Source organism: Pristiophorus japonicus, chromosome 13, assembly GCF_044704955.1.
Source record: "Pristiophorus japonicus isolate sPriJap1 chromosome 13, sPriJap1.hap1, whole genome shotgun sequence".
In the NCBI taxonomy this organism is placed as follows: Eukaryota; Metazoa; Chordata; class Chondrichthyes; family Pristiophoridae; genus Pristiophorus; species Pristiophorus japonicus.
This window is the reverse complement of record NC_091989.1, coordinates 159,601,319-159,623,194: the sequence shown is the minus strand read 5'-3', so window position 1 is coordinate 159,623,194 and position 21,876 is coordinate 159,601,319. Positions and strand designations below refer to the sequence as shown.

At 47.0% G+C, this 21,876-nt stretch overlaps 1 protein-coding gene across 3 annotated transcripts in view; it reads left to right on the top strand.

Moving 5' to 3' along the window:
* LOC139278942 (early endosome antigen 1) overlaps positions 1–21,876 on the top strand; it is a 1,017,310-nt gene that overhangs the window by 478,996 nt on the left and 516,438 nt on the right. For all 3 annotated transcript variants that reach the window (XM_070898220.1, XM_070898221.1, XM_070898219.1), the window contains exon 14: positions 7,373–7,585. In XM_070898220.1, the coding sequence (XP_070754321.1) occupies positions 7,373–7,585 (213 nt within the window). The remainder of the gene's footprint in view (positions 1–7,372; positions 7,586–21,876) is intronic.

Here is a 21,876-nt window from a genome sequence, read left to right as displayed (position 1 = left end):
ACAGCTAGAGTACTACATACAGTTCTGGTCACCACAATACAGAAAAGATGTGATTGCACTGGAGAGGGTACGGAGGAGATTCAGGAGGATTTTCCCAGGACTAGAGAATTTTAGCTATGAGGAAAGATTGGATAAGCTGGAGTTGTTTTCTTTGGAACAGAGGAGGCTGATTGGAATGATTAAGGTGTATTAAGGCCTAGATAAACTGGATAGGAAGGACCTATTTCCCCTAGCTGAGAGGGCAATAACCGGGGGCATAGATTTAAATTAATTGGTAGAAGGATTAGAGGGAAGTTGAGGAGAACTTTTTTCACCAAGATGGTGGTGGGGGTTTGGAACTCACTGCCTGAAAGGATGGTAGAGGCAGAAACCCTCATCACATTTAAAAAGTACTTGGGTATACACTTGCAGTGCTGTAACCTGCAGGGCTACAGACCAAGAGCTGGAAAGTGGGATTAGACTGGATAACAGTTTTCCGGCTGGCAGACATGATGGGCCGAATGGCCTCCTTCTGTGCTGTAAATTTGTATGATTCTATGACGGCAGATTTGAAGGAGGAGGGAGCATACCTGAGGAGAGAGAACTATTAACAAGATCAGTTAACGCGGGAGCCAGGAAGGGAAGTTTGGTGGTCAGCAGTTTAGTGGGAATAGGGCCAATAGAGCAGGAGGTGGGTCTCATCAAAAAGATGAGCTCGGAGAGAGCACGAGGGGAGATATGAGAGAAACTAGAGAAAGATGCAAATTCAGAGTTAGGCCAGGGGGGAACCTTGGAGGAAGTAAGACCGGTGGGCTAGAGGAAGGGAGAGAAGCAGCAGAGGCAGCTGAATGGATGGTCTCGATCTTTGTAACAAAAATGTCCATGATGATCTTGTACTTATTATTGGATGTGAGGATGGAGGAGGCAATGTGGGTGGCTGAAGAAGATGGTCAGTGGTGGAGAAGAGAAGCCGGGTGTTATCTTCACTTTCCCGGATGATCTTTGAATAGTTTTAGCGATGGGGAACAGGACCCGATAATGCTTTATGTAATCCAACCAGATCTGGTGAGGGATGGTTAAACCAGTTGTCTGCCAAAGACGTTCAGGTGGTGGAGAGGGTGTGATTTAGCAAATCAGTAGCTACAGAAATGCCATGATGTATAATAGGCCAAAGGCTAGTTAGTTGGGAATTTGAAAGTGCAGTGGTAAGAGACTTGAGGGAGAATTTTTTTTTCCAGGGGCGGATACAGAAAAAAGTGGGGTTGGGGCGATGAAGGGGAATATGGGTAGAGAGTGATTTCAGGAAATGATCAGAGGTTGCCTTATTAGTGACAGTTACGATGGGAATTGTGAGGCCACGTGAGATGACAAGATCAAGGGGGTGGCCGTGTATATGGGAAGGAGAGTTTATATGGAGGGAGAGATTTAGGGAGGAAAGGAGGGCAGTGAACTCAGAGGTGAGAGAAGAAGAGTTGAGATGGAGGTTACAGTAAAATTATCATAATTGATCATTTGGACTGCTTATTCAACATTAATAATTTGGGCCATAAACCTTGTTGAAATAACCTTTAGAAGTCACCTTTAATTTGTCAGTCATTGATTATCAGGTATTCCTCACATACAATAAATGGTGTGCTCCCTTTTTCCTCTTTGGCTATCCTGTTTATTTGTTACTTGCCAATAATCATTACCAATTAAAATAAATTAACATGGACAAAACCAGTTACTGAAAAATGAATTCCCATGTCTGAAAAGCATTGTCGAAAAGGAATTAGTCTGTTATCTATATAAAGTTCTGGAAGATATATTTTTTGTGGTGATAATAATACAACAATTAAAAGAATTAATTCATTTTCTGCAATTTCTTTAGAATTTAATGTTCAGGGCATTGCTCTGATTCTCCTCAAGTTTCTTTGTCATTAGATGTTTTTCTTAAAATTCAAGTTCAAAATTAAAGGAAACAATTTTTGTTTGCCCCAAGAGGGACAAGTCTTTTGAGGGCATTTCCAACTTTCATAAGTCTCTTGCTAAGAATACACCCCTGAAATGTCATTCTTTTGGCAGAATATATTGAGGGATAACTTTACCCCTTAAGTGGTTTATATGTTTTTAACCCCAGTAAATGTCATTATATGCAAAATATTCAGGCAGTGGTAATAAATCTGTGCGCTTTTCATTTTCATCCAACTTTCTTAGCCCACCACACACCAAGTTTTTCTCAGGGAATGTAATTTTAGAATGAATCCACATGAAGCGAATTTCACTTATTTTTGAGGACATTGTCATTTATACATGTATCATGGAGCAGTGGAGAAGGTTTATGACTTGTAATTCCACCATGTCCCTGTGGATTCAGCAGTTCCTTTAAGCTCTGTATTGGTAGACCATGAGTGGTAGATTTTCAAAAATTAGGAGATAAATCATCTCCCAGCACTCATAATATTAATCTCCACAAATAAGCATTGCAAAGTTTTCTTCTCCCAGAAACTTGTATGCCGGTATTTGGTTTATTTAAAAAAAAACAGACAATTCCAAACATCTATCATGTTAGTCCCCTCCAAGATTTTCGGTTGAACATTCTTTATAATACTGATTTAATGAGTTATCGGCACTTTGGCCACAACTCTGTGCAGTATAGTACAGAGTTTATACTCTGGCGTGGATCCATGACCTCATCTCTCTTATCTGGAAGGAGGAGATCGTGCCAGGAGATCTCAGAGATGCTGTAATCATGACCATCTTCAAGAAAGGTGACAAGTCCGACTGCGGTAACTACAGAGGAATCTCCCTGCTGTCGACCACTGGGAAAGTCATCGCAAGAATCCTCCTCAATCGCCTTCTACCCATGGCTGAAGAGTTGCAATGCGGATTCTGCCCACTAAAGGGCACAATGGACGTGATTTTCACCATGCGGCAGATACATGAGAAGTGCAGGGAACAGCACCAACCCTTGTACATGGCCTTCTTTAAGCTCACAAATGCTTTCAACACTGTCAACCATGAGGGATTATGGAGCGTCCTCCTCAGATTGGGCTGCCCTCAAAAGTTTATCACCATCCTTCGTCTACTCCACGATAACATGCAAGCCGTGATCCTGACCAACGGATCCATCACAGACCCAATCCACGATCGGACCGGGGTCAAGCAAGGCTGTGTCATCGCACCAACGCTCTTCTCGATCTTCCTTGATGCAATGGTCCATCTCGCCCTCAGCAAGCTCCCTGCTGGTGTGGAGCTAAATTACAGGACAAACAGGAATTAGCTCAATCCGTCTCCAGGCCAGATCCAAGGTTGTCCCATCCTCTGTCATTGAATTATAGTAGGCAGACGACGCTTGCGTCTGCGCACATTTGGAGGCTGAACTCCAAGCCATTGTCAATACCTTCACCGAGGCATACGGGAGCATGGGCCTTACACTAATAATCTGTAAGACAGAGGTCCTCTATCAACCTGCCCCCGCCATACAGCACTGCCCCCCGGTTATCAAAATCCATTAGTGTAAGGCCTTGGACAACGTGGATCATTTTCCATACCTTGGGAGCCTACAATCAACAAGGGCAGATATCGACAACGAGGTCCAACACCGCCTTCACTGTGCCAGCGCAGCCTTCGGTCGCCTGAGGGTGAAAGTGTTTGAAGACCAGGACCTCAAACTCGGCACCAAGCTCATGGTCTACAGAGCAGTAGTGATACCCGCACTCCTATATGGCTTCGAGACATGGGGCTAGAACCTTCACTTTTTTTGCATGCTTAACGCCCATTTTACCGCTGAAATGACGTATAACGCCCAAATATCGCCCATTTAGCCACAAAATGGAAACTAATGGGCACTTCTGGGAAACTTATCGCCGAGCGTTACTTTCCCCATGTGCGTAATGCCGGGAAAAAATAACACCGCCTGCCCGCTTTTTTGGGGCGGAATCATCAGAATGGGCGAAATCAACGACCATAATACCGTCCGCCCACTTTTCTTTTGTCGTAAAGAGCATATTTACCTAAACTAGCGGCCATGAGATCGCCCAGCGTCACTTTCACCACCTTGCACACATATCGGCCATAATATCGCTCGCCCAAAAAACCACCCAGAAAAAGTGGAACTAACCGGAACTAATCACAGCGTTATGGATGTCATGTTTTACATCACATGTCACATTCTTTAAAAGGCTGCTGTGCTTCAACCTCGGGGAAGTTCCGAAGTACTCTGCAGGTCGTTGGAGTTGATGTGAACATCTCTACAAACATCTTGACCATACTGTGATCCATTGGAATTGAATAGGTGTCTTCGTCGGGACATTCATTCTTTGTGACCAATCGGTGGAAAACAGAGAGCTACTGCAATGGGGCCTGTCCTTTCTCACCCTCTCTTGGTGACCAATTACATGCAGCAGACTCGAGATTGCCGAAGGTATGCTCCACAGCATTATGTGCCTAGTGTACGAAGTGACAGGCAGATGAGGAGGACCAGACGTTACACCCCCCTCAAGTACAGGGAGAAGCATTCTTACCTCGACTTGCTCGACACCACTTGCCTTCGGAGACTGCACTTCCACAAAGAGGTTATCACTGAGGTATGCCAGCTGATAAGGGCAGATCTGAAGCCTGCAAGCACCATCAGAACTGCACTGTCCGTCAAGGTCAAAGTCACCGAGGTACCGTCGTTCTATGCCTCGGGTTCTTTTCAGGCCACAGCTGGCGACATTTGCAGACTTTCTCAGCATGCCACACATTGCTGCATTCGACAGGTCACTGAAGCCCTTTACGGACGCAGGAGGGACTTGATCAGCTTCCCTAAGTCCAGGAAGGCACAGAGTGAGAGGGCTCCAGAATTCTCCAGAATTGCAAACTTTCCCAAGGTGCAGGGGGCAATAGACTGTACGCAGATCGCGATGCGGGCAACTTTTCAGGATGCTGAGGTTTTCAGGAACCGCAAGGGATTCCACTCCCTGAATGTCCAACTAGTTGTCAACCACCAGCAAATTATACTGGCAGTGAATGCTCAATTTCCGGGCAGCATCCATGATGCTAACATCCTGCATGAGAGCACTGTATCTGACTTGTTTAACAATGAACCACAAGGTCAATGCTGGATGCTTGGTGACAAAGGATGTGGCCTCACCACCTTGCTGATGACCCCACTGCGTGATACCCACACCAAAGCCGAGAGGCAATACAAGGAGAGCCACATAGCAACTCGCAATATCGTGGAGAAAACCATTGGAGTGCTGAAGCAGCGCTTTAGATGCCTGGACCACTCAGGAGGCCAGCTCCAATACCACCCTGAGCAGGTAGCTCAATTCGTGGTGGTGTGCTCCATGTTGCACGACTTGGCTATCAGGAGGGGACAAGAATTGCCTGATGGGTTTGACGGTCCACCTCACCAGATAGAGGAAGAGGCGGACGCTGATATCGGCCCAGACAATCAGGCTGACGCTGAAGCCATGTCCCTGACCCCTGTAGACTGCATGAAAGGGCCCGTGGTGGCATGATAGCTGGAAGAGCCTTACATCAGGAGCTCATCAATGATCACTTTGCTTGAAAGAACGTTGATGTTATTTACAAGGCTGATACATTGTTGGGTGTGCATCATCTAGGTGACAGTTAAAGTTTAAGTTGATTGAAGTTAAGTGTCATTATACCCTTTGATAAGGAATCATCAGCATGTAACGGTGCAGATATCTGAGCCAATGCGCAACAAGGTTTTGTTAAATAAAAAACATTTAAACCGAACATTTGTCTGAAATCATCAGTATTTCTGTAAAAACCAACCCTTCCCCCACCCCCCACTGCTCCTCCCCACCCTACCCCTTCCCCTGCCCCTTCCCCTCCTGACTCAAAACTGCCTGGCCGAGGAGCTCCTCATGCTTCATTGTCATGGGGGGGGGGTGGGGGTGGATGTGCTGACCGCCAAACTGCTGCTTGAACAGATACGGGAGAGGACGGTCCCGAGGTGGGAATGTGCTCCAAGCCAGAAGCATGATATTGCTGCTGGCTCTCGTGTGGTTGGCAATGGGGGTGCGGCACCTTGGGATGCAGTGCCGTGCTCCGGGACCACTGGGAGCCTTCTGCCACTAGTGTTCCTGGCTACCAGCTCCAGGGCTGGTTATGCCTTATTTTTGGACAAAAACTCAGTGCCAATTGTGTTCTTGGTGTGTAGTAGGCTTTTTGCTACTGGTGAATCTCCGTCGTGTATCCCACAAAAGCCAAACAAGCACAAACCACAGCCACACATGCCTTCAGTCCCTCTGAGCTCCCTCTCTCTCTGTCACTTTACGACCAAAGGTTAGTGAGATTTAACGCTATCGCCCATTTCATATCGCTTGCGGTGACGCCTATTTTCAAAAATGGCAACTAGGTGCTTTGAGAATGGGCGAGAAGCCAGTGATCTGAAAACCATTTTTTTAACCACCCACGCCGGAAATAACACCCATTTTGGGGCGATAAGCACAAAAGTGGAAAATCTAGCCCATGGACTATGTACAGTAGGCGCCTCAAAACACTGGAGAAGTCCATTGGGAGGACAGACGCACCAATGTCAGTGTTTTCGCTCAGGCTAACATCCCCAGCACCACGCTCGATCAGCTCCGCTGGATGGGCCACATCGTCCGCATGCTTGACACGAGACTCCCAAAACGAGCGCTCTACTTGGAGCTCTGACATGGCAAGCGAGCCCCGGGTGGGCAGAGGAAACACTTCAAGGACACACTCAAAGCCTCCATGAAAAAATGTAACATCCCCACCGGCACCTAGGAATCCCTGGCCCAAGACCGCCCAAAGTGGAGGAAAAGCATCCGGGAAGGTGCTGAACACCTCGAGTCTCTTCGCCGGGAGCAAGCTGAAGCCAAGCGTCGACAAAGGAAGGAGTGCGTGACAACCCAGGCCCACCACCCATCCGTTCCTTCAACCGCTGTCTGCCCCACCTGTGACAGAGATTGTAGGTCCCGCATTCAGTCACTTGAGAAATCATTTTTAGTGTGGGAACAAGTCATCCTTGATTCTGAGGAACTACCTATGATAATGATAGAGTTTATGTTAGACAGCTCCTATATCTGTGTTTGGGTAAAGTGATCTTCAGTGATTACATGCTGGCTTACTTTTGTATATTAAGCTTTGTCACTTTTTATCTAGATTTTGCTTGGTAGATTATTTACCATAGTGTAAATCTTATACACCCAGTCGTCAGTGGATTCTGCATTTTTGCTATTTTACTTTTCTTGGTTGAGCTAAAGTTCAAGGTTGCCAATGGAACCTCAGTAGCATCTACACCAATTTTCTTGGCTAAAAAAAATATTTGGGGTAAAAATGACATAGTAGATTATTTTAAAAAAGCATAGAAAGACTGTTTTAAATTTGATCTCCGTATTTCTTCATCAAGTGATTTTTGTTTGTATCATAGATTGTAAAGCTCACAGCTACTATTCAGGATCTTGAGCTGTCATCCCAAAATGCCAATTCAGCTTTTGCTGCTGAGGCAGCACAAAGCTACAAAGAATTGGTGTCTACAAGAGAAGGGCTTGAGGAGAAACTGGCACAAACCCAGGCTGAACTCAGTCAAAAAGATGAGACCATATGCAAACTTCGTGCACAAGTGCAGGATGCCAGCCTACGGGTGAGAGATGTAGCGCATTATTATTGATAAGGATATGTTTGCACTAGATATCCAGAAATTACGTAAAGAAACAGTATCCGTTTGTGTTGACCTAATTAAGCTGTAATTCAAATGAATTCACACAAAAAGCAATGTTCAATAGGCCCTTGTTAATCCTTTTCTCCCCAAATAAGTTTTTTGTAAAAAGTTAATTTAAACGACCAAAACATTGATGGTGCTAGAAGTTGACGAGTTCATTTCTGTTCTTTTTCCGTCCAGTGGCTTAATTTGTTTTACGTGACTCCATAGATTAGATTACGAGCTTGAAATTAGTTCCAAAGAAGGCAGTATAGTTTTTGGTATTTTTAAAATCTCAATGTATTTTTGAGTGTTTGATCAGTATTGCTTTGCCTGTCTCCTATCCCCACACAGTCTTTTAAATATTTTTTCAGGTATTTATGGCAGAGTTCTTATCACAATAATAACTTGTATGGCACCCTTAATGTAGAAAAATACCCCAAAGTATTTCACAGAAATGTAATCATAAAAATGGGCACTGAACCAAAAAAGATTTTGGGAGGCGTAACCAATAGCTTGGTCAAAGAGATGGGTTTTAAAAAGGGCCTTAGTGGAGGGGTTTGGGGGGAAATTCATGAGTGTGAGGTTTAGATGGCTAAAATGATTGGTGGGCAAAGGGAGATGGGGTACACACATGAGCCCAGAACCAGAAGAATGGAGAGTTCTTGGGGAGCGGGGTTGGAAGAGGTTACAGTGAGGGAGGAGTGAGGCCATGAAAGAATTTAAACATCAGGTCAAGAATTTTAATTTAGAGGTGTTTGAGTACTGGATGCCAATGTAGATCATCGATCGTCGGGACAATACAATAGGAACGGGACAATAGCATTTGTGGTGAGCTAGGGTAGAGGATGCGAAGCCAACCAAGGGATAAAAGGAATTGTTGGCCTAGAAAATCGACCATGCAGTACCCGTTTTTCGGATGCTAAATGACCTCCTAAGTCTTCAATATGGCAGACAAGACCCCCGCCATATTGGTGTAGGCAAAGAATACGAGTCCAGGGACCACGCTTGAAACTGGTGTTAGCCCCTTTGCCTATTCAAATAAGGGGCCTAAGACTTGTTTGAAGCCCGCCCTGCAATATTGGGTTGTCCTGAATGCAGCTAGCTGATTTGATGTTGTCACTTGCTGTAGGGATGGTAATTCCCTCTGCCCCTTGAAGACAGGACATAATGGGAGCAGAATTGAGCTATTTTGCATCTCATATTATCACCGCAGGCGGCGCAAATGTGTTTGTAACTGGGTGCGGCGAGAACAGTGCCTCCTACTAAGCTTAGCGGCGGCAGCCCACCGATGCTGACGTCATTACCGTGCGCAGCGTCCCGGTAGCATCTCGGAACAAAAATTGGCTCTCGTCCCCGGTTCTGCGGCTGGCAACAACAGTTTCCGTAGTCAAGTTTCAGTCAGATGTTGGCTGGAGGAGTGCTATTTAAAGGCGCCAGTATTCAGTTTAGTTTTAGTCGGCCAATAATGGTTCCTTCTTAGTTTCACATAGGCAGACAGGTGTTTTGAGTGATTTGCAGTTGAAGGAGTGTTCGGGTACATAAAGATTTGTGACTTTCATTGAGGGCAGATTTGAAAGTCCAACATTTATCTCGTTTCATGGGGGCTGTGCTGACACTGTACCTCGTGCTCTAGCATTAACGTCGGAGGCAACTGAGGCACAGACAAATAGTGCAAAATGTGGTCAGAGGTAGGAGGATGAGCAGGGCTCTCAACAGGAGGTCTTGCTCTTCCAGGGTATTCGGGCAATAATTCTCCTACATCAATTTTACTGAGGAATAGTGTGTTCAAAGGCTGCGCTTTAACAAGGATGTGGTCACAGAGCTCTGCCACTTCCAGCAGCCAGACCTCAAGCCTCAGACCAGGATGAGAACGGCTCTCTCAGTGGCAGTCAAGGTCACCATCGGCTCAATTTCTACGCCAGTGCATCCTTCCAGTTTGCAACAGGAGACATCTCCAACATCTCCCAGTTTGCCATCCATTGCTACATCCACGAGGTCACAGATGCTCTCTACAGAAGAAGAAGGGACTACATTACCTTCCCCATCACCAGACAGAAGCAGCTCGAGCATGTATGTGGCTTTGCCAGGATAGCGGATAGCCATGTTGCAGGGCGCCATTCACTATACCCACGTCGCTTTGTGGGCACCGCATAACAATCCTGACGTATTCCGTAACCGCAAAGGCTACCACTCACTTAATGTGCAGTTGGTGTGCGACCACACACGCCGAATCCTCACCGCCAATGTCCGCTGTCCTGGAAGCGACCATGCTGCCTTCATCCTGCACCAGACCGGTGTGCCAGCTCTCTTCCAGCCCCCACATCAAGCTCGCAGCTGGCTGGTCGGAGACAATGACTATCCGCTCTTCGCCTGGCTCATGACTCCCCTCTGCAACCCCAACTGCCCAGCACTCATATAATGAGAGCCTTCCTGCTACCGGGAACATCATTAAGCAGACCATCGGAGCACTCAAGCAATGGTTCCACTGCCTTGACCGCTCGGGAGGAGTCCTCTAGAACTTAGCTGAGCGGGTGTCCCTTTTCGTTGTCATCTGCTACATAACTTGGCCATCATGAGGGCGCAGCCATTGTCACCAGGCATAGCTCCACCACCTCAGGAGGAAGAGCAGGAGGAAGAGGAACAGGAGCAGCAGCAGCAATGGAGGAGGCAGGCACGCAATTGACCTTCTCCAAGGGCAGTCCGCGACGGCCTCATCAGACTTCAGTTCCAATGAATTCCAGGCCACTTCCTCGTTGCTCTGCACGTCCCCATCATTACATCAATTTCTCATTCCATACCACAGCCCCAAAACTGAAATGAAAGGCACCACTAAATATGCAACATTCCAATTAAAATTTTATCCGAAAACATTAGCCACATATATAAGCAACAATTAAATTTACTATTCACCCTTGTGGAAAACCTTATATCCCCTCTGAACACTGCATTTACCTATTCTACTGCTCCGACGCAGTGTGTCCCCTGTAGTTGCAGCAGGGCTGGTGGAAAGCTGCTGTGTGTCAGGACCAGAGACTACAGATGGCCTTGCAGGAAGCCCTCGACCAGCTCTGGGCCTGGTGGCACGGCTGTAGACTGCACCACCTCAGGCTGGGCGGCGGCAGTCTCGACTGGCTGGATGACAGGCAGCGACAAGTGCAATGGCGGAGTGGCAGTGGTCGGATCAGAAATGCTGTCATGCTGAGAGAGGACAGCAGGTTCCTTCTCCACTAGCCCACTGCCACTCCCCTGGAGCACAGATTGGTGGCCTGCTGCGACACCCTGATATCCCCGGTGGACTGTGGCAGCAGTCAGAGCTTGCTTGACATCCAGCTGAGATGCATGGGAGCAATGTGAGCTTCGATGCCAGCAATGCTTGTCTGCATTACAGCACTAAGATGTGTTGCTTCATCCCGTGCTGCAATGGAACGCATCGTCCATGACGCACATCATGAGGTCTGGGTCCCCACGGTCTCTCTGGGAGTCCACCATCATCTGCAGACTGGAAATGATGGGCTCCATGATGCGCGCAGAGCTCTGTGCAATGTTGGAGGTGGACTCCTCCACGCACTTTACTATTGCCGAGAGGCTCTCGGGCACCCTTGCCATTGCACCTATCATCTCGAGTGCATGGCCATCACCCTTGTTGTGAACGCCTCCCCATCCAGGTCCTTAACTGAGTCCTGTGCAACTGAGCAGACCTCGCGCGCGAACTTGCCCTCCGGGGAGCTGGCTCCCGAGCTACTCTTTCCCCTTGGCCTTGCTGTGACATCACCCAGTGCAGACCCCTCTAATAAGCTTGCTTTTAACGATCGTATAGAGCCAGTCTCTGAGGTGGTGCCTGGTGGTGCAGTGACACGGTGCTTGGGTCCTCCTCCTCTTCTCCTTAGTTACTATCATTGCAGAGTTTAGGGAAAGGCTAGCCATCTGTTTGCTGAATATCTGAAAGCATAAAGGCACAAGTCTCGCGTTAGGGTGAGGGCAGGGGGGCAGGAATGGAGCAAGGAATACAGACAGTTTCAGGAGCTGGAAAGTGATAAAGCCTTCTGGTGTGAGGGGGAAGTGGGATGAGAAAAAGAGAGAGGATGAAGATACCATTGTTGCCCCCAATGGGGCCAACGTCGTCAGCGGCCACGACACCCACCATCTACTGCCCAATGAGTCGCAGCATTCGTTCCTCGAGGTCCGAGAGCTGGTGGAGCTGAGGTTCACCCCCCGCCTATCCTCTGCTGCTCCCTCCTATTGTGTGCCATCCTGGTCTGCAAAAGAGACGAATGTGTGTGTCAATCCAGCTATGTGTCGGGAAGATATTCCTGCTGTCATTGAATAGCAGCGAATATGGAGATGAGGATGTGAGTTTGCGTAGGTGCAGATGTTTGGTCTGTGAGTGGTGGGGGAGTAGTGCTTTGCACAGTGTGCACAGACAGAGGTTCAGATGCTGGTATGTAGAACCTGTTGAAGCATGTACTCACCTTAACCACCCAACTGAGGTTGTTGAATTTTTACGACACAGTGTTAGGCTGCGTTGCACGACACTACTGGCCGAGACCTCCTTTGCCACTTTCCTTCACATTGCCCTGAAGACCTGGGGCAATGGCCTCCTTCCATTGGCCGGTAACAGCGCTTCTTTCCTTTGCTCCACTACAGCCACCAATGCCTCCAATGCGACGTCAGTGAACCGACGAGCTCTCTTCCTTCGATTTGGATTTGGAGCGGCCATAGCCATGAGGTGTTTCACTTGCTCTGAGGTCGACTTCAGTTCCAGGAATGCTGAAAATGAGCGGCTACACATTGATACAACCTTCCCTGGAATGAGCCAGTATGAAGGATTGACAGATGATTGCTGAATGCAAGTCACCTGAAATTCGGTAGCTTCCTGGTGATAGTGCCCCACTGAGGTCATTGGCGCTTGATTTACCATCCTCCTTCATTCCTGGGGCGCTAATGCTCAATTTAGAAGATTATCAGAATCCTTTGTGCCTGGCATTAAATTTTCAAAATTTAATATCGAATAATTTAATCATTTTGTACTGAATTTCTCCCCCAATGGGCTCCCATTACAGATTCCTTTGTAGCTTTACTTTCCGAAAGAAAAAGAGAGGTGACAGAAAAATTACAAGATGGTAGGGGTGCATTTGGAGATGTTCAGGGAACACCATCACCTCCAAGTTCCCCTTTAAGTCACATACTATCCTGACTTGGACATATATCGCTATTTCTTCATCATTGTCATTGAGTCAATATCCTGAAACTCGCTACCGAGCACATCATGGAACAACCAACGCCACAAGGCCTGCAGCAGTTCAAGGAGATGATCCACCAAAGCTGGTTATACCAACTAGAGATGAGCAATAAATGTTGCTTGCCAGTGTTGCTCATATCCAAAGAACAAATGAAAAATGAATGCTCGTTATACAGGATCGTTGTGTGGGACCGAAATTCCAGCCTGGATCAAGAGTGGAGAGGTCGGATCAACTACAGCTTAGGATGGAATCCTGTTCCAATGGGATTCTGTCTTATTATTCTAGGCCAATCTTCCATACAACCCCTCCAACTTCAACTACCTCAGGAATTCCGGCCAGTATGACTTTATAATAATCTATATTTGCTGGATCAGCAGCCTGAAGAGGTTGTAGAGAGCAATCATTCGCTCGCTCCAAGACACATAACACACTAATACAAGAGACCTTCTTGTAGCTACCACATTTGTTCACTGCGTAAACATACTGTGAACATCTCCTTCCCACCTCCATGTTCCACCACTGATGTGCCATTATTTAGAGTCTTCCCTGTGCACTGCAACTCTTACAGGTCTCATTCATTCCACCTGATGAAAGCAATTTCCAAGTCTCGCAAAGAACAATTGTCTACATGTACAGTAAATTTAAGAGCAGCTACAATTTGTATCTAATTCCTTTTGGTGTGTATGCCTAGCTTTCTTTCTACCATGCAGCCATTTTGTGCGTATGTGATATGATACCTCAGTTCAGTTACTGTGTGAGGTGGATACTGAGGTATACCCTGTAGTAAAAAAGCTCCTTGGCACTGCGGTGGCCCTCACAATAGTCAAGTCCCAAGATAGCTCAGCTTCTTAAGTCGAAGCATGAGCAACTTAGCCCTTCATCTTTTTAGCCATGTGCAGGCCAAACGCATACACGTACTTTTATCTTGAGAGACAGCACCACCATCTGATCGCATTCTTGCCATGGCACTTGTACTGGACACTGGCTGTACATGACCACTCATCTGCAGAAATGCTAAACTAATAGTACCGATGCTTGTGAGCAATCCAACCCCGATCATTTCAGGGCTCGAAGGGGCAGCCCTCTCCTATCTAGCACTCTAGATCTCAATGGCAGCAATCAGAGCATCCATGTGGAAACTCAGACTGCCTATACGGCCTCTTTTGGGCCTCCGCTGCAGATCTCCCTAGAACTGCTGCATGCTCAGGGTGGACTGTAGTGCTGCAAATCCATCAAGAATGATATTGTATAAGCACATTTGCTTTCCTCCACTTGAGCTACCATATGCAGCACGCAGTACCTGCAAATGTGATTCAAGCATCCTTTTTTTAAACTAGAACCAGTGAGATCAGGATCTACAAGGGGAGATATTTTCTGACCCTCCAGTCAGCATTATCTTCCATCTCGTACTCCACCCACTGCTGCTTCTGCTCACTTACGCTCTGTGTCACTGTGCATTGCTCTCTGGTTTACTCACTAATTCCCTTGAATGAATGTCTCTGGGCCAGTGCTTGGGAGGGAGAGAGTAATTGATGGCACGTGCTCTGAAGCTCTGGTAGGGTCTGATGCACTTGGGACTGTTTTCTTCCTCTAGATGTGTCTGGTGAAAGATAAGAGGATGAGCCGTTAAAATGGTTTCAAGAACAGATCTCACATTTAATTCTCAATAGAAGTGACATGAGTGTTTCATGATATGTTTCATTGAAAATGAATGCAGAGTGCAATAGGATGAAAAGCAGAATGCTGTGACAAACCCGCAGTTGGTACATACCCTATTACATCGCTGCTTCTCACACCCTCAGGCTTCTCTTCCCAGGATCTGTATGGCTTCTTCCTCACAAGGCAGCGAGGCAGGTTTGGGAGCTCGCCACTTACTTCCAATTTATCTCGGCTATTATGTGTTGTCTTCTTGAAGAAAGAATGCAAGAAGTGAGAATTATCTTTTGTTCCTATAATTTGCAGAAAAGCCCTGGTGTCGGCATGCAACCCAAATGGGTATGATGACAGGTGCATGCAACAAGCAAATATATTCAGTGTGTGGCATTTGTGGATTGAATGCAATTAATGATGTAAATGAAAGACCACTTACAGGTGAAGGCTGGGGGGAGGGCATCAAGGGCACCGCATTACTTTTTGAACATTGATGATAAATAATTAAATACATTGTAAGAAGCATTCAGTGCCTTCTTGGAAATTACAGCTGGCTCCTATTACCTTGTCTAATCTGGTAAGTTAATAACGGTTTTTGCCGCATTGAGTAGCCATGCAATAACTGTTGGGCTTGGTACTGACTTCCCTGGCCAACTCATTCCATTTATCTCCTTTAGCTCTCCTTGGAGCCCTCCTTTTATCTGTTCCAAAGAGTCACTCCTTCCTAGGCCAGATCTCCTCAAGCAGCACTTCAATATCATAAGAACATAAGAAATAGGAACAGGAGTAGGCCATTTGGCCCCTTGAGCCTACTCCGCCATTCAATAAGATCATGGCTGATCTGATCATGGACTCAGCTCTACTTCCCTGCCCGCTCCCCATAATCCTTTATTCCCTTATTGCTCAAAGATTTGTCGATCTCCGCCTTTAATATATTCAATGACCCAGCCTCCAAAGCTCTCTGGGGCAGAGAATTCCATAGATTTACAACCCTCAGAGAGAAATTCCTCCTCATCTCAGTTTTAAATGGGGAGCCTCTTTTTCTGAGACTATGTCCCCTAGTTTTACTTTCCCCTATGAGTGGAAATATCCTCTCTGCATCCACCTTGTCGAGCCCCCTCATTATCTTATATGTTTCAATAAGATCACCTCTCATCTTCTGAACTCCAATGTGTATAGGCCCAACCTACTCAACCTATCTTCGGAAGTCAAACCTTTCATCTCTGGAATCAACGTGGTGAACCTTCTCTGAACAGTCTGCAATGCAAGTATATCTTTCCTTAAATACGGAGACCAAAACTATATGCAGTACTCTAGGTATGGCCTCAGCAATACCCTGTACAGTTGTAGCAGGACTTCTCTGCTTTTATACTCTATCCCCCTTGCAATAAAGGCCAACATTCCATTTTCCTTCCTGATTACTTGCTGTACCTGCATACTAACTTTTTGTGTTTCATGCACAAGGACCCCCAGGTCCCTCTGTACTGCAGCACTTTGCAATTTTTCTCCATTTAAATCATAATTTGCTTTTCTATTATTTTTGCCAAAGTGGATAACTTCACATTTTCCCACATTAAACTCCATCTGTCAAATTTTTGCCCACTCACTTAGCCTGTCTCTAACCTTTTGCAGATTTTTTGTGTCCTCCTCACAATTTGCTTTCCCACCCATCTTTGTATCATCAGCAAACTTGGCTACATTACACTTGGTCCCTTCATCCAAGTCATTAATATAGATTGTAAATAGTTGAGGACCCAGCACCGATCCCTGCAGCACGCCACTAGTCACTGTTTGCCAACCGGAAAATGACCCATTTATCCCGACTCTCTGTTTTCTGTTAGTTAGCCAATCCTTTATCCATGCTAATATAGATAAAGGGATTTTGGGAGAACGGGATGGTTTGGCATTGAGAGCTCTGTGCGCTTCAGTAGCCCTCTCTGACACTTTCAGAAGAAAACATGTTTGACCTATTTGTTCTTACTCCAACCAAGTAAGCTTCCAATAACAGGCATTTCCTATGCCGAGAGCTTACCTGAATTATAAAAACAACAACAACAACTTGTATTTATATAGCGCCTTAAACGTAGTGAAATGTCCCAAGGCGCTTCACAGGAGTATTATGCGATAAAAATTTTACACCAAGCCGCATAAGTAGAAATTAGCGCAGGTGAACAAAAGCTTGGTCAAAAAGGTATATTTTAAGGAGCGTCTTGAAGGAAAGGCAGTGAGGTTTAGGCAGGGAGTGCCAGAGCTTGGGGCCTAAGCAACAGAAGGTTGAGCGATTACAATCGGGGATGCTCTCGAGGGCAGAATTAGAGAAGATTACAGAGATATGGAGGGATTTGAAAATAAGGATGAGAATTTTGAAATTGCGACGTTGCTTAAAATCCAGGGTTCTCTGGACTCTGGGGAGGTGCCATCGGATTGGAGGGCAGCTAGTGTGGTGCCTCTGTTTGGGAGGGGGGGCAGACAGGGGGCAGGTGGTTGTGGGCCGGTTGGTTTAGCATCTGTGGTGGGGAAGATGCTTGAGGCTTTCGTTGAGGAGGAAATAGCGGGACATCTGGATGGGAATGGTGCAATCAGGCAGACGCGACATGGATTCATGAAGGGGAAATCATGTGTAACTAATTTGCTGAAATTCTTTGAGGATGTAATGAGCATGGTGGATAGAGGTGTACCGATGGATGTGGTGTATTTAGATTTCCAAAAGGCATTCGATAAGGTGCCACACAAAAGGTTACTGCAGAAGATAAAAGTACGCAGAGTCAGAGGAAATGTATTAGCATGGATCGAGAATTGGCTGGCTAACAGAAAGCAGAGAGTCGGGATAAATGGGTCCTTTTCGGGTTGGAAATCGGTGGTTAGTGGTGTGCCACAGGGATTGGTGCTGGGACCACAACTGTTTACAATATACATAGATGACCTGGAAGAGGGGACAGAGTGTAGTGTAACAAAATTTGCAGATGACACAAAGATTAGTGGGAACGCGGGTTGTGTAGAGGACACAGAGAGGCTGCAAAGAGATTTAGATAGGTTAAGCGAATGGGCTAAGGTTTGGCAGATAGAATACAATGTCGGCAAATGTGTGGTCATCCACCTTGAAAAAAAAACAGTAAAAGGGAATATTATTTGAATGGGGAGAAATTACAACATGCTGCGGTGCAGAGGGACCTAGGGGTCCTTGTGCATGAATCCCAAAAAGTTAGTTTGCAGGTGCAGCAGGTAATCAGGAAGGCGAATGGAATGTTGGCCTTCATTGTGAGAGGGATGGGGTACAAAAGCAGGGAGGTACTGCTGCAACTGTACAGGGTATTGGTGAGGCCACACCTGGAGTACTGCGTGCAGTTTTAGTCACCTTACTTAAGGAAGGATATACTAGCTTTGGAAGGGGTACAGAGACGATTCACTAGGTTGATTCCGGAGATGAGGGGGTTACCTTATGATAGATTGAGTAGACTGGGTCTTTACTCGTTGAAGTTCAGAAGGATGAGCGGTGATCTTATAGAAATATTTAAAATAATGAAAGGGATAGACAGGATAGAGGCAGAGAGGTTGTTTCCACTGGTCGGGGAGACTAGAACTAGGGGGCACAGCCTCAAAATACGGGGGAGCCAATTTAAAACCGAGTTGAGAAGGAATTTCTTCTCCCAGAGTTTTGTTAATCTGTGGAATTCTCTGCCCAAGGAAGCAGTTGAGGCTAGCTCATTGAATATATTCAAGTCACAGATAGATAGATTTTTAACCAATAAGGGAATTAAGGGTTATGGGGAGCGGGCGGGTAAGTGGAGCTGAGTCCACGGCCAGATCAGCCATGATCTTGTTGAATGGCGGAGCAGGCTAGATGGCCTACTCCTGTTCCTAATTCTTATGTTCTTATGTTCTTAAGCGGAAGCCAATGTAGGTCAGCGAGCACAGGGATGGCATCTTCCACCCTTTTTAAATTAAGTTCTGAACCTAGAACCGTTAGGACCCTTATGGACAACCCCAACAGCGACAGACTGGAACGCCATACTGCTATCGTTGCCCGGGAGCTCAGATTTTTCGACATATACATCATTGCCCTAAGCGAGAGTCTGCGAGCAGGGGAAGGCCAGCTCAGGTAGCAAGGCAGTGGCTACACCTTCTGGAAAGGCAAACCATAAGAATAACACCACCTCCAAGGGGTAGGCTTCGCCATCAAAAGTGAGCTAGTTGGGCGTATCAGAGACACCCCTTGCGGAATAAACCAACGCCTCATGACTCTTCGGCTCACCCTAGCCCGGAACCAGTGTGCTACAGTCATCAGTGCATACACTCCAACACTGGAAACCACAGACGAGACCAAAGAGGAATACTACTCCAGCCTTGAACAATCCTTGTCTCAAGTCCCAATGGGCGACAAGCTGATTCTCCTTGGCGACTTTAATGCCAGAGTTGGAAAGGACACAGGCCCCTTGATAGGTGTGATCGGCAGAGAGGGGATAGGGAAAACCAACTTCAATGGCACCCTCCTCCTGACGAAATGCTTGGAATATGGCCTTGTCATAACCAGCACCTTGTTCCATCAGAGAGGCAAATACAGGCTTCATGGCAACACCCTTGCTCCAAGCACTGGCATCTGCGAGACTACTACATCGTCTGAGCGAGGGACCGCAAAGACGTCCACATCACCCACGCCATGACAGGAGCTGACGACTGCTGGATAGACCACCGCCTAATCTGCTCTGTTATCTCCATCAATGTAGCCCCAAAACAGATGTGGCAACAGAAACAATGTCGCAGGAAAATCAACGCTGGAGCATTCAAAGAAAGCCCTATTTAGCCAGCCCCTCACAACCAACCTGACGACTCCCAGTGATTCAGAGACGCAGAGTGTCCATAGCGCCTGGTCTGCCCTCAAGGCCTCCATAATTAGCACCTTTTGAAGAGACGCTCGGTCACTCGACCAGGAAACAACAAGACTAGTTCGACGAGAATGACCAGGAGGCATTCTTGAACTGGAAACAGCAACACAACTCGAGAGAAATAAAACAGCTCTACAGACGTCTGAAGGCCAAGGTTCAACAAAAAACTTGTGACCTAAAGAGCAGATGGTGGGTGGAGAAAGTGCAGGAGATCCAGCAACTAGCCGACAACCACAATGTGCGAGGATTCTTTAGCACAGTCAAGATCACCTACGGCCTACGCACCCAAGGTCCTATCCCACTGCGGGCCAAGAACAGAGAGGTATTCATCAAGAACAGAGAGGCAGTCAGTGCCCGCTGGAAAGAGCACTTCAAAGATCTCTTTAACCGAGACTCTGTCTTTGACGCGAGTGTCTTCGACTCAATCCTGCAGCATGCTACTCGCCACCACCTCAGCACAACCTCAGCCCGGCATGAGGTTGAAAAGGCCATCTAACAACTGAAGAACAACAAAGCCTCGAGCAGATGGATTCGCCGCTGAGGCACTAAAGCATGGCGGAGAAGCACTATTGCCGTGAATACATGAACTAATTTCTCTTATTTGGAAGGAGGAAAGCATGCCAGGGGATCTGAGACGTCGTAATCGTGACCATCTTCAAGAAAGATGACAAGTCTGATTGCGGTAATTACAAGGAAAGTCATCGCAAGAATCCTCCTCAATCACCTTCTCCCAATGGCAAAAGAGCTCTTTCCAGAGCTGCAATGTGGATTCCGCCCACTAAGGGGCACAATGGACATGATCTTCTCCGTGCGTCAAATACAAAAGAAATGCAAGGAACAGCACCAAATGCTGTACATGACCTTTTTTGACCTCACAAAGGCCATCGACACTGTCAACCGTGAGGGATTATGGCCGCCTTCAAAAGTTTGTCACCATCCTTCGCCTGCTTCACAATGACATGCAAGTCGTTATCCACCACAGACCCAATTCACGTACGGACCGGGGTCAAGCAAGGCTGTGTCATCGCACGAACGCACTTCTTGATCTTCCTTGCCGCAATGCTCCATCTCACCCTCAGTAAGCTCCCCGCTGGAGGGAGGTAATCTACAGAATAAACTGGAATCTGTTCAACCTTCCAAAGGTCGTCCCATCCTCTGTATTGAATTACAGTCCGCAGACGACGCTTGCGTCTGCGCACACCTGGAATTCGAACTCCAAACCATCATCAACACATCCACCGAGGCATAGGAGAGCATGGGCCTTACACTAAACATCCGTAAGACGAAGGTCCTCTACCAACCTGCCCCTGCCACACAGTACTACCGCCCGATTATCAAAATCCATGAAGAGGCCTTGGACAACGTGGACCATTTTCCATTCCTCGGGAGCCTACCGTCAACAAGGGCAGATGTTGATGACGAAGTCCAACTCTGTCTTCAGTGTGCCAGTGCAGCCTTCGGTCACCTGAAGAAGAGAGTATTTGAAGACCAGGACCTCAAACCCGGCATCAAGCTCTGGGTCCACTGAGCAGTAGTGATACCCGCCGCCTTATATGCTTCAGAGATATGAACCATGTGCTGCAGACATCTCAAAGCACTGGAGAGGTACCACCAACGCTGTCTCCGCAAGATCCGGCAAATCCATTGGCAGGGCAGGCGCACCAACATCAGTGTTCTCACTCAGGCCAACATCCCCAGTATCGAAGCCTTGACCATGCTTGATCAGCTCCGATGGACGGGCCACATCGTCCGCATGCCCGATAATACACTCCCAAAACAAACGCTCTACTCGGACACCCTTGAAAAAAGCAGAACATCCCCACCAACACCTGGGAATTCCTGGCCCAAGACCGCTCAAAGTGAAGGAGAAACATCCGGGAAGGTGCCGAACACCTCGAGTCTCTTCGCCGGGAGCAAGCGGAAACCAAGCGCAAACAGTGGAAGGAGCGCACAACAACCCAGGCCCCCCACCCACCCAGCCCTTCAACCGCCGTCTGCCCCACCTACGGCAGAGACTGTCGGTCCTGCACTGGACTCATCAGTCACCTGAGAACTCATTTTTAGTGTAGAAGCTAGTCATCCTCATTTCTGAGGGACTGCCGAAGAGAGAGAGATGGGTGAGCGGGACTTGGTGTGAGTTAGCCTCTAGTTTACATAGGGTAGAATGTGGGAGGCCAGCCAGGATTGCATTGGAATAGTCAAGTATAGAGGTAACAAAGGCATGGATGTTTCAGCAATGAATGAGCTGAGGCAATGGCGGAGACTAGCGAAGTTACGGAGGTGGAAATAAGTGGTCTTAGTTATGCTGTGGATATGTGGTTGAAAGCTCATTTCAGTGTCAAATATGACACCAAGGTTGCAAACAGTCTGGTTCAGCCTCCATCAGGAGTTGGGGAGAGGAATGTGTCATGTATGTAACCTTCATGTAACTGTAACCCTCATGTAACAACACTGCATA